At 42.0% G+C, this 14,891-nt stretch overlaps 1 protein-coding gene across 2 annotated transcripts; it reads left to right on the top strand.

The window, feature by feature from the left end:
* Positions 1 to 2,717: 2,717 nt before the first annotated feature.
* Positions 2,718 to 7,981, top strand: rassf10a (Ras association domain family member 10a). Of its 2 annotated transcripts, none has more exons than XM_063477681.1 (2): positions 2,718 to 2,834; positions 3,024 to 7,981. In XM_063477681.1, the coding sequence occupies exon 2, from the start codon at positions 3,099 to 3,101 to the stop codon at positions 4,539 to 4,541; it is 1,443 nt and encodes a 480-aa protein (XP_063333751.1). In that variant the 5' UTR covers positions 2,718 to 2,834; positions 3,024 to 3,098; the 3' UTR covers positions 4,542 to 7,981. The 2 variants fall into 2 exon arrangements, with proteins under 2 accessions (XP_063333751.1, XP_063333750.1); XM_063477680.1 differs by having other exon boundaries at positions 3,030 to 7,981.
* Positions 7,982 to 14,891: the final 6,910 nt, after the last annotated feature.

Here is a 14,891-nt window from a genome sequence, read left to right on the forward strand (position 1 = left end):
TTTCATTGGGTTTTTGTTCCTGTTGTACAGATCAATGGAGAACATATGGATTAAGTAACCGCACATGGCAGCAAGTGTGATATGATTGTAGCAACGCATTACCTCCAACAATGTTTAAGACTTTAGGATCTTACAGGAAACAATGGAAGTCTTTGGCACTGACAATTTTTATTCACATAGTGAAGAGGTTATTAGAGATCTATCAGGATCACCTCTTAATTTCTGTGCCCCTTGCTAATGGTCAGTACATTTTCTCTAGCTGTATATGATTAACAGTCAATGACGCAGCCAATCAGAATCGCATAACAAAACATAAAACAGTCCTGCATCTGGACCCACAATTCCAGATGTAGCTGAGACAGAGTGAACGTCAGCCATGCAGTTTCCCTTAAAAACACCAGAGGGAGCTCTACTCAAAGAAATGCATCCAAAGCGCCATTGAAACTGCATTTGCTCTGTCACTTCACTTTTAAGAATTTGTTAGAAAAAAAATGCATAAAGATCTTTGACTGTTCACGTTATTAAGACAATGATTCATTTGTTTTAAAACTATAAAAAGTTTGTATTTAACTGAGGCTTTATCCATAACTGAGCTCAACTACAAAATTTTATTTTTCATCAACAGTGAACGTGACGTTTTGGGAAATAAAATGTTTTTCATGCTACAGCTGGCTTTGTGGGCATATTTGTTGTGGTGAGACTGGAAACTCTAAACGTCTGACAGCCAATAACAAGTCTGCAGGTCACACACAGACAGACACAGTGACCTCACAGGAAACAAGATCCAAGATAAGAAAAACATTCCGCGTTATCGTGCATCCCAGACGCAGAGCCCTCTTAATCCAAATCTACTGTTTGCAACGCATGCCCAGAACGTATGTGAACATGGTGCTGTATCCAGTAAGTGCGCACACTCACATGCCTTAATGCGTGTGCGTGTGTTCATGTTCCCAGATGGTTTCCTAAGCAGTTATTTTACCAACAAACCCGGCCTGATGTATTACTCCTGACAGTGCTCAAACAGACTAATGGTGCCTGCTGGGGATCAACGCTTGCCATCAATGCAATATGTTCACTACCACACACACCAAAACACTCTTAATGCACATAAATCCTTTTACGAGTTTGGTCGACCATATTCTGTCCTGAAATAGTTGAAAGAGCCGATTATGGGATCAGACGCTATATGAGGACCTTGCGGGGTGTAATAGATGGATTTCCTTCCGCTTTTTACTCAATCCAGCTGAGCTCTAAAACATTCGGCTCTGTGGAGATTATGAAGATGAAACTGAGTAACAATACATACTGCAGTCTTAACACTGCTGAGTAAGAGCTTCATCAGCGGTTTAGCTCAGTCCGAGTTCCTCTCTGCTCGTAACCTCAACTCTAGCTCTCTCTGTTTTGTGCGGGACACAGTAAGCAAAGCCAAAAGACTGAAGGTTCTGCTCTGTGCTTAGCTTGAGATTGTACTGACCTAACGAGGCAGACAAAAAACACACAAAAAAATCTCATAGCTGCAAACAAAAGAGAAAAGAAAAAGTAAAAACATGAAATTCCACCTCGCCAGAAATTATAATGACAAGTCTTGCAGTTACCCTCATAGTCTTTAGATGAGAAGTATTTGAGTTAAAATAAATAAACCAAACATTAAATGTGTGGACGGTCACGAGCCAGTTTGCATTTCTGAGCAAATGCAAAAACTGCAAACTGGTATCTCGCTCAGTCAGCCAGAGGAAGAGAAAGTGAGAGGAGCTGGTGGGGCTGCTGGATAATCTCCTGAGCTCAACCTGCACAGGTGTGCTGCATGGCTGAGCAGGTCAGCTCCACCCACCCACCACGAAGAAAGAGAAGACAAGAGGCCCACTCTGTGCCGCCCTCCCACTCCTGTGAGACATAAATTGAGCACATCTGTCTATTTACATTGTGAAGAAACTGGACAATATGGAATTATGTTAAAATATTTTGCATGTGCCTGACCTGACATCCCCTTCCAAACACTTCAGCGTCTGTGAACAGATTCACAGTGAAAAGTGAAGAAGACTGCATAAATCATGAACGGCCAGAAAGTCGCGTTAAAGATGCAGATGATCAGGAACTAATCTGACGTGTTTCTCGTCAGCTGTAGTTAAGAATTTGAAATATTATAGCGCATTTTGGCAACCACACCGTTTTCACCGCTTTTTGCTGACCTGAGAGATGACGGTTCTATTTCCAACCGAACTTAATAACTGTTGATTATTTGACATCCCAGATATCAAGTTTGACTCCACTGCAGTTCTCATGTAGACCAGACTGATCTCAAGAATAAAACCTGTGACATTAATAAAAATACTACAGAGCTCTAAGCAAACGTGGATAACAGCGCTGACTTTTAACCGTGTAAACACACCGGCCCATAGATTATTAAGTCACGCACGGAATTAGTTTGATAAGTGTGTTTCAGACAGTTATCAGAAGAGAACTTTGTCTTAACCCTCAGTACCGACTTTCTACTTAACAAAGGCTGGCATATCAGTCCAGATTACCTTTGTTATCAAGAGTGAGAAAGTGTGTGTGTGTGTGTGTGTGTGTGTGTGTGTGTGTGTGTGTGTGTGTGTGTGTGTGTGTGTGTGTGTGTGTAAGTGAGAGAGAGGGGGCGAGAGAGAAAGAGGAGGCAGGAGGCGTGTCCCAGCGTTACAGCACCCTCCTGTTTTGTCCTACACACCAGAGCAGCTTGCCCCGACGCAAGGACGCACTCCTCATCTCCTCTCCGGAGCAGCGCGCAGGGCTCAGATCGATATGCCGGGGAGAGAGCCATGAGGTCCCAGCAGACTGCCCCAAAACAGACCACGGAGGTAAATAAATATATGTGATTTTTTTTTCTTTTTAGAAATAAAGCAGATATTTTTAAGCGTAATGAGGTTACATGTCCGGACTTCTGAGCGCATTTAAAGTGAGAGCTGACACAGACGAGTGCGCAGAGAATTCCTGATGAATGTTTTGCATCATTAATAAAAATATTTTTGTCTCCTTTATTTTTTGAGTTGCAGCAGACGAAGGCAGCAGAGAGGATTCAGTGAGGGAACTTTTTTTCTTTCTTTCTTGGAGTTCAGCCGGAGATGGAGCCGGAGGAGGGAAAGATCTCGGTATGGGTCTGCCGGGAGGAGAAGCTGGTCTCTGGGCTGACGAAGCGAACCACCTGCGCCGACGTGGTCAAAGTCCTGCTGGAAGATCAGAACCTGCAGCAGGGCGCCTCGGCAGCGATGCTGTCTGGCTCTCCTCAGTCCTACTGCGTGGTGGAGAAATGGAGAGGCTTCGAGAGGATTTTACCCAACAAGACCAAAATCCTTCGGCTGTGGAGCGCCTGGGGAGACGAGCAAGAGAATGTTCGCTTTGTCCTGGTGAAAAACGAGGCTTCGCTGCCCAACAACGGGCCCCGCAGCGCCGAGGCCCGGGTCGTCCAGAGCCGGGAGAGTGGCGGTCCGGGCGGCTTGCTCAAGGGTACCGCCCGGACCTGCTGGACCGCCGCGGCCGCCGCGGCCAACCTGTCCCAGGAGAAACAGCGGCGCATCGTCAGGAAGGCCTTCAGAAAGTTGGACAAAATGAACAAAAAGAAGGAGCAGACTGTTTCTAAAGATAAAAGCTCGGTGGAAAAGATGGAGACGTTGGTCCACTTGGTGATTTCTCAGGACCACACCATCCGCCAGCAGATCCAGAGGATCAAGGACCTGGACCGGGAGATCGAGCGCTACGAGGCCAAAGTGCACTTCGACCGCATTAAGAGACACGGGGTGAACTACGTGCAGGACACTTACCTCGTAGATTCCACCTCGGGGGCTCCTGCTCTTTCGGATTGTAAGCGCAAAGCGGAGCGTCAGGACGCGCGGTGCACGTCGGAGACGCTTGCGCAGTTTGAGGAATACGCGCGCCGGTGCGAGGAGGTGGTGAGGCTGCAGGAGGAGCTGACGGAACGCGAGGCGCTCGTGGAGAGCATCACCGGGGAGATCCAGGAGGAGCTGAATCGGCGGTGGATGAAGCGTCGGCGGGAGGAGAGAGGCGCAGAAGCAGCACAGGACACGGACAGTGTTTCGGAGGAGATGTGTCTCACTGTGTCCGCCCCTCCAGCTGTGGAACCAGATGTTGAGAGTTTGTCTGAAAATGAGCTCGCACTGGAAGAGGAGAGGATCAAAACGCAGCTGGACACCAGCCTTTACATCGGCCTGAGACTGAAGACAGATCTGGACGCCATCAGGGGGGACTTGGACCTGAGTCTGGCACTCTGGGAAACCAAGGAGAGTGAACTGCTGGACCTGCTGGCAAAAGTGGAAACCATGGAGATAGAGCAAGCAAACAACACACTGACCGATGATGGAAAGGGGGAGCTGGGTGCAGTGAGCGCTGATGCAGAGCCAGCATCAGGGGAGAAGAGCGGCGGTTGGGTGGAACAGGCCCGAGGTCTGTCCAAAGCCTGCAACACAAACGATGAGGACTCGGACACGGGGCTGAGCTCCATGCACAGCCAGGACTCTGACAACACACCTGTGTGTGAGTCACTCGTATAGACTCACTTTGCTTGGAAGCATGTTGGACTTTTATGCAATGCCATAAACTCAGGGGCAGAGAAATCAGTGTTGGCAATACTGGGAGATGTTCTCCCCTACCCAAAATGCACCTCTGTATGGATGATGTAGTTCTATAGCAATAATTCTGACATGTAGTCATGCACAATAAGCTAGAAAGGACAGCATGCTTATAGAGAGAGATGCCATGCTGCTCTATAGCTGACCTTTGACCTGTAAGAGGAAGGTCAACAAAGCACCACTTGTTAGGCGAAATAACCTAGAAGAGTATTATAACAAGCCTCTTAAAATCTGTAGTCCTCAAATTAACTTTAAGGCGTCATTGATGGAAGGATGGCTCAGAGGTAACAGCTCGCTTTTGTCAGGGAGTCCAATAACTCGCTGAAGCGACTGAAAGACACGGCTAAGTGTTGTTATGCTGAAAGTAGGTCTAATGGCCATGCAAAGTTTCCTTTAAAAGGCCAACATAAAATGTATCTTAATGCACAGTAAAGACTAGTCAGCTATCCACTACTATACAGATAGATGAGTCAGCTAAGAACATGTTAAAGCTCTTTCAGTCCCCAAAAAAGTAAATGTGGAATCAGTTCATTGCTTCCTTTTCAAAATAAGACTGGAAACTATAAGCGCTGACTATTATTACCCAGAACTGCCTAATATTCTGAATGATATCAGGGTTTGGACCAATTATACCGTAGAGTTTATGAACGTATACTGATCCCTGATCCAGTCGGCTAAGCAGAGCTGATAGATCGCTCGATATTGTCCTGTCATACAGTATAGCGTGTCTCTTAAGCACAAGAAGTCATACGTATTTAACCATACTGCTGAACTCTCACATTCTAGACTTAAAAAGAAAAAATGAACTATTTGATTCTTGTGGTTTTTGATTGCTGTGAGCTTGTGACCCTTTAAACCGATGCAAAGTCAACATCATGCATTATATATTTCCATGAGCTCTTAGCGTTTCAAGTAAGCAAAGCCAGAGAAGGCCAAGTGTTATGTCATGAATAGCCCTGAACAAGCACCAGGTTTCCAAACATTTTTTTTTTAAGTTGATTTATCTATTTGATTATTAGGTTGGGTTAACAGCAGGAAAAAAAGTGCCATCTTTCTAACGAAACAGCTATGGAAAAAAGGGTAACTCCAGCAATGTAGTAATAGATTAGGGGAATCACAGGAAATGGACTGAAAAACAAACAGAAACAGCAGAGGCTATTGTTTCTCAAACAGATCCCAAACCTCTGAATCTTCTGGATTTCCTAAAATGCAACTGGATATGATCTCTAATTATACCCTCCTGCCCCCTCAATGCCCACAGCTTTTAAATCTTAGACCAGACCATATGTTAGATAAACATGAGATAAGCTAGGTGTTGTCATGAGGAGTGACAGAAACAGAAAACATCAGCAATTTATTTACATCAGCTGGGGATTGCGCCTCCTGATGAGTACTTTGAATTTGGTTAGCGAAATTGACAGAGTGCCCCTTTAAATCTGGGTCTGGATTATTGTAGTGGAACATCGGTTTGCTGCTCTGAGCAGTGTTGTTAGCATGAAAAGCTTCTTACTCAAGCATAATCAATGTGAACAGACAAGAAAAGCCAGATGTTTATATCAAAGTTTAAGTCGAGGAATTACTTCCTCTATCAGACGCCACACGCATTTGTGTAACAAACTGAAACAGCAGGTTTACATGTGTGAACCTGCACGTTAGTTATTTACATTATGGTAGATATGTTTTTTTTTGGCCCAATCAGCAAAATAAATGCCCCCCCCCCCCCCCAAAAAAAAAAAAAAACCCCACAAGGGAAATATAGGCCACATTCCACACATTTCCATAAATGAGATTTAATCTTGAACTTGTTTTTATTTTCAGTTTAAATAGGTATAACAACATCCCACTTATTTACAGAAACAGATTAGAAAACTGTCTAATCTAAACCTTTACATGCTGGCGGACCTCTTTGAATAACACCTGTAAGGCTTTAAGATGCTTTTTGGGAGATTCAGCCCCCCAAAATTTAGCAGTCCCTCCATCGCTGACCACTGGACTATTTTAAGACTCTCTTCATCTTTTTCCTGGAAATATTTGCTCCAAAGCAGTGTTAGCTGTGCTGCCTGGTATGCCACTCTAACATCTGCAAGGCAGGGGTGACTCCAGAATTTTTGCATAGGGGTGGCCAAATGGGGGCCACTAAAAATATTGGGGTAGCACACCAAAAACTGAATTTCCAGTTTCATTATGCTGTTGTTAAATACATGTTACTTCAAAAATATTTCAAAAAAAGAGAGACAGAAAACAATGATATGCCTAGATAATTTCCTGCTATTAAAGTTGACATCACTGAAAATAGATACATGAAAACCACACATTAACATCCATAATAATCTGTTTAAAGCTGGAATAAATAACAAGTTAATGTTTTAAGTTATTTTGGGGTTGTCTTCCTCTCACTTGTGCTCACATTTATTAGAATTATTACCAACATAGGACCGTCTTGCCAGGGGTGCCACTGCGGAGGCCCCCTTGGTGGCGCCCCTGCTGCAAGGGGAGGGGTCAGAAACAGAAGCTAATATATATATATATATATCATTATTTTAAGATCGTCCTTCAAATAAATCATTTACCCTGTGTTATGTCAGCACTGTGTGATTTCAGATCTTGACTCTGTCTACCTGTAAATGGTGAAAAGTAACACGTTTATGACACATAGCTGATAATACTGTGTCTGTGGAGTTAGCTGTGATGTGTCTCCTCACACCAAAATGACCAGCGTGTAGCTCATTTATGTCGCTTGATCAGGAACAGTTTGGGTTTCTTAGTTTGGGACATTCAGCCTGTTTTTTCTAGATAGATGGCTCTAGATTAGCTACTGTGAGGCTACAGCAACAGAAGTCACGCCATGACGCCAGTCAGCACAATATTACACATGACTGTTAGTGTTGAAATAAATGGGGGGAAAAACTTGGATCAGTGTGTGGCTTTATTTGGTATGACTGACAGGACTGTAATGTATTTTGATCTCAAGCACGTCAGTGTTTTCACACCTTGATTAAAAGATGACTTCCTCCCTCTGCTAAACATCTTTTCCACGCACAAGTTTGGGTTTAGCCTGCATGCGGGGGTTAGGGATAGGAAGATACTTTGCATACCTCTAGGCCACAGAGCTTGACAGTGAAAGATGTGTGTGTGTGTGTGCATGTGTGTGTGTGTTGGTAGATTGTGGACTGTCTCTCCTGTTATCCTTTCGTACTCGTCATGCATAGTTGTGTTTAATCTCTGCCTCTTGATCAATCTTGCATTAACTCCTACATTAATTATGACAGGATGAAACGGAGATCTGAACATACAGAGCACAGCTGTACAGCTCAGGTTACTGGTTAGTAACACTTCCCTTCACATGGTCCTCAGGGGGTGTCTTAAAGGGTCAATTAACCACTTTATTAAAAACTTACATTCTCACTTAGTCCTATCATCTTATTCCGTATCATCTCACTTTTTGTGGCGCTCACACTGATGATAAATTGCTTTTTTAAAATATTCATAAGTACAATGCTATTTTAGAAACACTGTCCTTTGTATCTGGATCATCCACAGACCTTAGTGTGGATAGTTTTGGATAGAAGAATTTTCTTAGATGAAACAGGAGTGCTCCATTCACGTCTGCTGTGCTGGTTCTACAAATCCAAGAACAAGGCAAACGTAATTAAGTCAAAAGCTCCAAAAACTTTAGAGTGATACTATTTTTCCAACTCCTGTTTCCAAAGTCAAGAATGAGTTTTCAGAACCGAGTAGAGAAAATGATTCATATCTAAGGGTAGACTAGCTGTAGTCTAAATATCTTATAGTGTGTACTTTTCCTTAACGCATTAGCTCGCGCTCCTTTCTTCAGGCCTCGCGGACAAGTCAGTGCTCCTGTCAGCTTAACCAAAAGAATTCGAGATATTTCCTCAAACATAGGTTGTAATTTGGTACAAGTTTTCCTTGTTTGGTGATGTGTCGCTCTGATCAGTTTTCCCCTCCCTGCCGTTGGCATGATTAGTATTATCTGCAGAGCCTGTGTCTACAGAATAAGCCTTGTTTCTACAACCTAACCTTCAACGGGGGAAATGGTCTTAAGTGTAGAGAGAAAACGTGTTTACCAAACAGGCACAGAGTATTAGCATCTTTGTGGGAATTCCAGAAAAGTGTGTGAGTAGGAAAATGTGGACAATTGTTCCCCAGAGAGATGTGGAAAGAACCAGGAACTACAAATTTGTGCTTACTTCTACTGATCATTTGATCTGAAGGCACTGAAAGAAGCTGAGGCTAAAGCTGGGTGATAACACTAAGTTTAAATTTTATAGGAATTTAGCCTTGAGTGAAGCTTTCAGTAGAACCATTCAGCTGAAGTCAATGGGCATAATAGAGTGATTTTGATTAACAGAAGCATCAGTTAAAGTTGAAGTCCTGAAAGAAAGAATGTCATTGAAAGTATACAAATTAAAAGGTTACATCAGAAATCAGTAAAAACACACAGTGAATGAAGAGAGGAGTGGGAGTGGTGCTGAAGATGTTAACCAATGAAAGCAGCTGAACTGGTAGCCATTGAAGCAAGTTTAAATGTGGAGTTGAACTGATGTTAAAATAATACAGTTTTTCAATGAAATACCAGGTGAAATAATAGACTGTATATAAGTGATGGACACTGCAATTTGAGGCCTTAATGTGAGATTTGGCTGCCGTATCAGTCAAACAGTTATCTTCTTTCCCATCAGCTGTAAGCGTGCAACACAAATGAACCGCACTCTGAAGTGCAGACTTCTGGGAGACACTCTGTATGTCACAATACTTCCAACGTCAAATATTAAATAAAATCCTCTAAAATGCACCAACAGCACAAACATGGAGGAGAGGTCTAGTTTAGTGACTCCAAATGAGACCTCACAGACACCGATTGGCTACAGCAACCTTCACTAGGACACCTGTCAATCAAAACAGCCACTCCCCCAGAATCCAGACAGAGCTCACTTCCTGTGGTGGCTTTTCTGCTCTCTGTGACAGTAAACATGCTTTTTAATGCTGCAAAGTTGAGCATTTTATCACAGGATAAAACTCATTTTTGGAGCCACCTTCAAGCAGCCATTAGAGGAAGTCATGTTTTTGGTATTTCATTCTTCATCCCCAAGGTTACAAGTGATAGATCAGGTTTCCTAGGAAGAAGTTAATGGTAACTAAACTTTACAACCGGGGTCTAAACTGGGGGGATGTTAGCCTCATGGTGCATGCATGAGGCTGGGCACGCTAGGCCTAAACTTTAGAATTGGTAACCCTTAAGGGTGAAACAGATTTGACAGTGTTTGCACGTGTATTAATTCTGTGACAGCGTGATGCTCTTTGAATGGCTGCATCAGCATCGCTGCGAACGCCACAGAGTCTACGTGCAGCGAAACATATTTCAAACTTCAGTACTGTCATGTGTAGATAAGACATTTTCCCACAGGGGTCGTCTCACATCTCAGCCAACTGTGAGCCTGCTGATCTGGGTCTCATCTAAACGTGTCACTCAGGATGCCTGCAGTCATCTGATACCATCTGTTTTATTCCTGCTCTGACGGGTTAAATCCATCTGGGTTCTCATTCACTGCTTAAATCCACCAGTGGTTCTGCTGAGTCCATCCATGCTGGATTGACGTAAGACGTCGGAGTGATCCAAGCTGGCAAACGACACCCACTTTCTCCTGTGTCTTCAGGAACAGAGTTTCAGTTACACCAGCAGCTCTTCTTTTTCCTCTTTACTTTCTTTCCTTCTGCTTTCTTTGACACTCTTCTCCCATTATTGTTCTCCACACATTTAGGGTTATTTTTTGCCCCTTAATATGATAACAGATAAATATTTTTTACACATGAATGTCTGCATAAAAGGAGCATTTTGCTGCTTTTTTTTTTTTTTTAAAGGAGAGAATATGATTTGCTTACCTTTGCATAAACTCAGAGACAGTATAACTATATTATATATGAAGTAATTTATAAAATAATTCCTTAATGGCAAATATGACAGTTGTCCTACAACACCCCACAAAATAGCCTTGAAATAGCTCATCTAGGAAACATTGCAGGCATATCGACTGGCTGTCGTAATAGAGATGTATGAGGTCTAAATAAAAAGTTCTAAGAACTCAAAACTCTTACCCAATTTAAAAGCGGCTGATCTCAAATTCAGAGTATTCTTCGCATTCACCTCTGGAGCATTTTCAGCATTTAAAGAAATCAAATTAATGGATCTCATTGCATTCACTTATTTAGTTTCTTAAAAATAATTCCCTGGTAGTGTTAGCAAAATTGCCAAAAAGTAGTAAAAGTTGCTTCTAAAAGGGCTTTGCTAAAGTCTAATTCTATTCAAAGTTTATGGCTCAGTTCAAAAGTGAGACAGAGAGAAATCAACTTTTTGGGGTATTTTAAGTATCTTTCAGAAAAATGAATTTTATTTAAATGAATATTTAAAAAATGCTGATCTGTGGACAACAGAGCACGATGATGTCCAGTAAAAAGTGTGAGGCCTCCTGAGCCTCCTACATACTTTTATCCACACTAATACTAATAATCAGTGAAGCCAAAACACCACCCGTCTCATGTTTTATTCTAGAGTGTGACTTTTTTTGGCATTGCAGAAGGTTTGTCTGTTTTCTCTTTCCAGCAATGACAGCTGCACAGAACGTGCCAATTTTAATAAACATGCACAATTTTAGGAAAACATGTAAATTTTCTGTAAAACAAAAAGTACTGGAATATATTGAAAACTGATACTGTGAATTGTCATAACTCTGCTACGTCAAAACAAAGACTTACTGATTGCATCAAAAAACAAAAGCTGAAAAATCAGAAAAACATGTAACTCCATGTAAAACCAGATCTGTCGTCCAACTGTTTGGTTTAGAATTGGTTTAAAGAAATTAAATACACTGAGTGATAGTTCAGTTTTCGAGAGATTGGGAGGTGTGTTAGTTAACTTTAGACGTAACAAGGCCAGCTGTTCACCTGCACTTCTAGTCTTTATGTGAAAAACTAGGGTAATCCCATTTGGACTGTGGCTCCACACTGACTCCACAATCTGCCTTCCCACTCGGAGATTGGCCAGGTTTGCAAACAGGAAATAAGTTAGGGCTTTAATTTATACCCATAGCGTGAGTCAGTTATCAAACATTTTCACAAACACCATTACAAAAGACAGTCTTTGGTATAAATGTTGTGTATTTGTATGTCCCCAGCATCTTCCTCTTAGTCTGATGCAGTTCATAAATGTAAGGCTTTATTACCAAAATGACACCAAACAAACAAAACTCACACTGTGAACATCATCCAGAAACCAAATCTTAATCTTGCAGGAATTGATAGTGTGCTGACTTGCAACGAGGTCTGAGCCACTCTTTTTTCTTACTGAAGTGTGTCTAAACGCACAGCTTGCGGTTCGATTTGCACGAACGTGCCTTTTTCCACTGTAAACACTGGTCACTGTAAGAATTCGTAGCGCTCAACGTGTATCCAAGTGAACCACAGAATAAACTGCACACTGTTGTGCAATCAGACAAACAAAACATGCAGTAATAGCATGGCTGTAATTACTCTTAAACAGCCACTAACTACATGGGTTATGTGTGTGTGTGTGTGTGTGTGTGTGTGTGTGTGTGTGTGTTTCTGACCTCCTGGTGCCATGCTTGGCATATTCACTGCAAAACCATTCAATTTACTCAAAAGACTGGAAATTATGTAACTTGGCATTTAGGCTGCTGGGGATACATTCAGTGTGTGTGTGTGTGTGTGTGTGTGTGTGTGTGTGTGTGTGTGTGTGTGTGTGTGTGTCACTGAGATAAATAGAGACAAGCAGTGATGAGAAGACAAGAGGAGAGGGCGATACAGTTAGATTATGCAATTTTGTTAGAGTGTTTTGTGTGTGTGTGTGTTTGACCCCCTGGTGCTGTGTTTGGCACAGACAGTGTGGGGTGGTATAAGGCCCAGTTAGCAGCAGCTGCTCACATCTTTAAACCAAAAACACCACCGTTTATGTAACCAGACCTGGAAAAACGTGCAAGGACAACATGCATTATCTATGCACAATGGATGAGTGTAAATAGGACTTAACTAGCAGTTTATCGACATGGAGTTACTATAATTATATATAAACTCACCTGCAGGGACCAGATGTAATACTGAGGGACACAAGAAATGAGAAATGGGGTGAGAGCGTGGGGCATGAGAATGAGAAAAAAAGACGTATGTAGTGAATGAGTGTATGAGTTGTGATTCTGCTGCTGACATTCAGATAAATTATCTCAAAGAGATGCAACATGCAAGCACTGATGTACTTTTTGAACCTCTAAATGATGGAAACGCTTTGAATTTTTGAAGGCAAACTTAATTTTGAATGTCTTCACCAGCTGTCAAGCTCTTTCGCTGCTTATCCCACAGATAAATGATTTCTTCCTTCTTTTAAACTATAGAAAATCTACGTGTGATTTTTGGATTCACCCTATTGGCCATCTGCCTCTGCGGTCTTAAAAAACCTGAGTTCATATACATACATACAGGCGGGCAGGGATTTATGGACAGCACGCGTGCACAACAATGATGTAACATTGTTACGTAGAATGAACTGAAAACCTCATAATGAAAAACAAAAGAAAAACAGACAAAAGCTTACAACCACACAGCAAACTGAATAAATGAGTTTCTCCGAGTCCTTCAGGCCGAGGACGTGGATACACAAACAGCTGTCCAGCCTGGACAAAAGAGGATAGTGTTTGAAAGAGTGTGTGTGTGCACGTGCAGTTGTGTGTTAAGTTAATCCCTGATGACAGCTTGCAGACAGACATACAGACAGAGCTGTGTGTGTGTGTTTAGTATTTGTGGGGTAAGATGGTCACCCTGTGTCTTCCAAATCATTTCATGTCACAACAGATCTGATGCACATTTCAGTGGAGACACATTCAAACACCATCTGGGCACCGGATCCTCGTCAGGAAATGTGAGACTGAAAGGTAAAATAGATGGAGAGAGTATCTGATCTGTTAAAGCAATCCATTCATTTGCCCTTTAAAGCTGCGAGTGTGTGTTAGCGTGTGTGTGTCGGGCACCCGTCGGTCACACAGCTGGTGGCAGATGCAGCTTAATTTCTAGTGCAGCATTTTAAAAACACCTCGTTAGCAGCTCACCATTTCAAAATCTAATCCTCATTGAAAGGCTTTAACAGAATTTAATTTGGAGTGTGAGAAAGGGGCGGAGGTATTCTTAGGATGTGTTTATGCTCGGTGGCCTGATTGATATTGTGCATTTCAGCTGATTTTATCTGGCAGCGATCAGCCACTGCGATAAGACTGAAAGCCACAGCTCGTCTTTCTGCTGTGTCCTTAACTGGCCTCTCGCTTTTCAGAAGCCAGTTTGTCGGAAACTACCTGCAAAGTGATGAGACATCAACTTATGTTTACTGAATAAAAGTAAAAATGAAAGCTATACCTGCAGGACTCTTCTTTATGGGGCTACACGGTGTTTTACACAGAAAACCCCCATTACTACTACCACCACCACCACCACCACTAACAACAACAGCAAATGCAAATAAAAACAGTACTGGATCAATGAAACAGTTTATGGAATCCCAGGACTGCCAATATTAAAACTAAGCAGATTTTACTTTTTTTTTTTGCACAACTTGATTAATATTTTTACTGCCGGTTATACAATAATTCTTTTGCCTCACATACTATATTTATACTTATATCACACAAGAATGTATTTATTCAATTTTTTAAAAATTTATTTTATCAATTTTATTTTATTCATCTATTTTATTTAATTTATCTATTTATTAATTAATTTAAGTTTTTTGCATTTAAATTGGTGGTCATTCATAGTCAACATTAAGTGTAGACAGCAGTTTAAATATTTATTTTAATTGATGTAGGATTCTTACAGAATCCACTGTCAAATATGCTGTGTCTCAAATCAGATAGACAGTGTAGCACTAGCAAAAAGCTGGTATGTACCATCAACTTAAGTTAAATATATACAGTCGGGGGCTGAAGTTGCAAAGCAATACGGCATCCCAGGGCCCACTTACAAGCTCACCACATCCCTTTTTACTTCTCATCCCAGTGATGCGTTCATGGTGCAGATGCAAATGAAGTTGTGGTTGTGGTACTACCTAGCTAGCATCTAGCAAGTAGGCATAGTAGCTAGCGAGCATAGAAAGATTTGTGATTTCAAGAAGCTCAGCAAATGTGATGAATGTGTTCAAAATTGTACTTTCAGCTAGCAGACACACCCTGTGGAAAAGAGTTTCTCTGCAGTTTGCCA

The sequence above is a fragment of the Pelmatolapia mariae genome, linkage group LG7, assembly GCF_036321145.2.
Source record: "Pelmatolapia mariae isolate MD_Pm_ZW linkage group LG7, Pm_UMD_F_2, whole genome shotgun sequence".
Taxonomy (NCBI): Eukaryota; Metazoa; Chordata; class Actinopteri; order Cichliformes; family Cichlidae; genus Pelmatolapia; species Pelmatolapia mariae.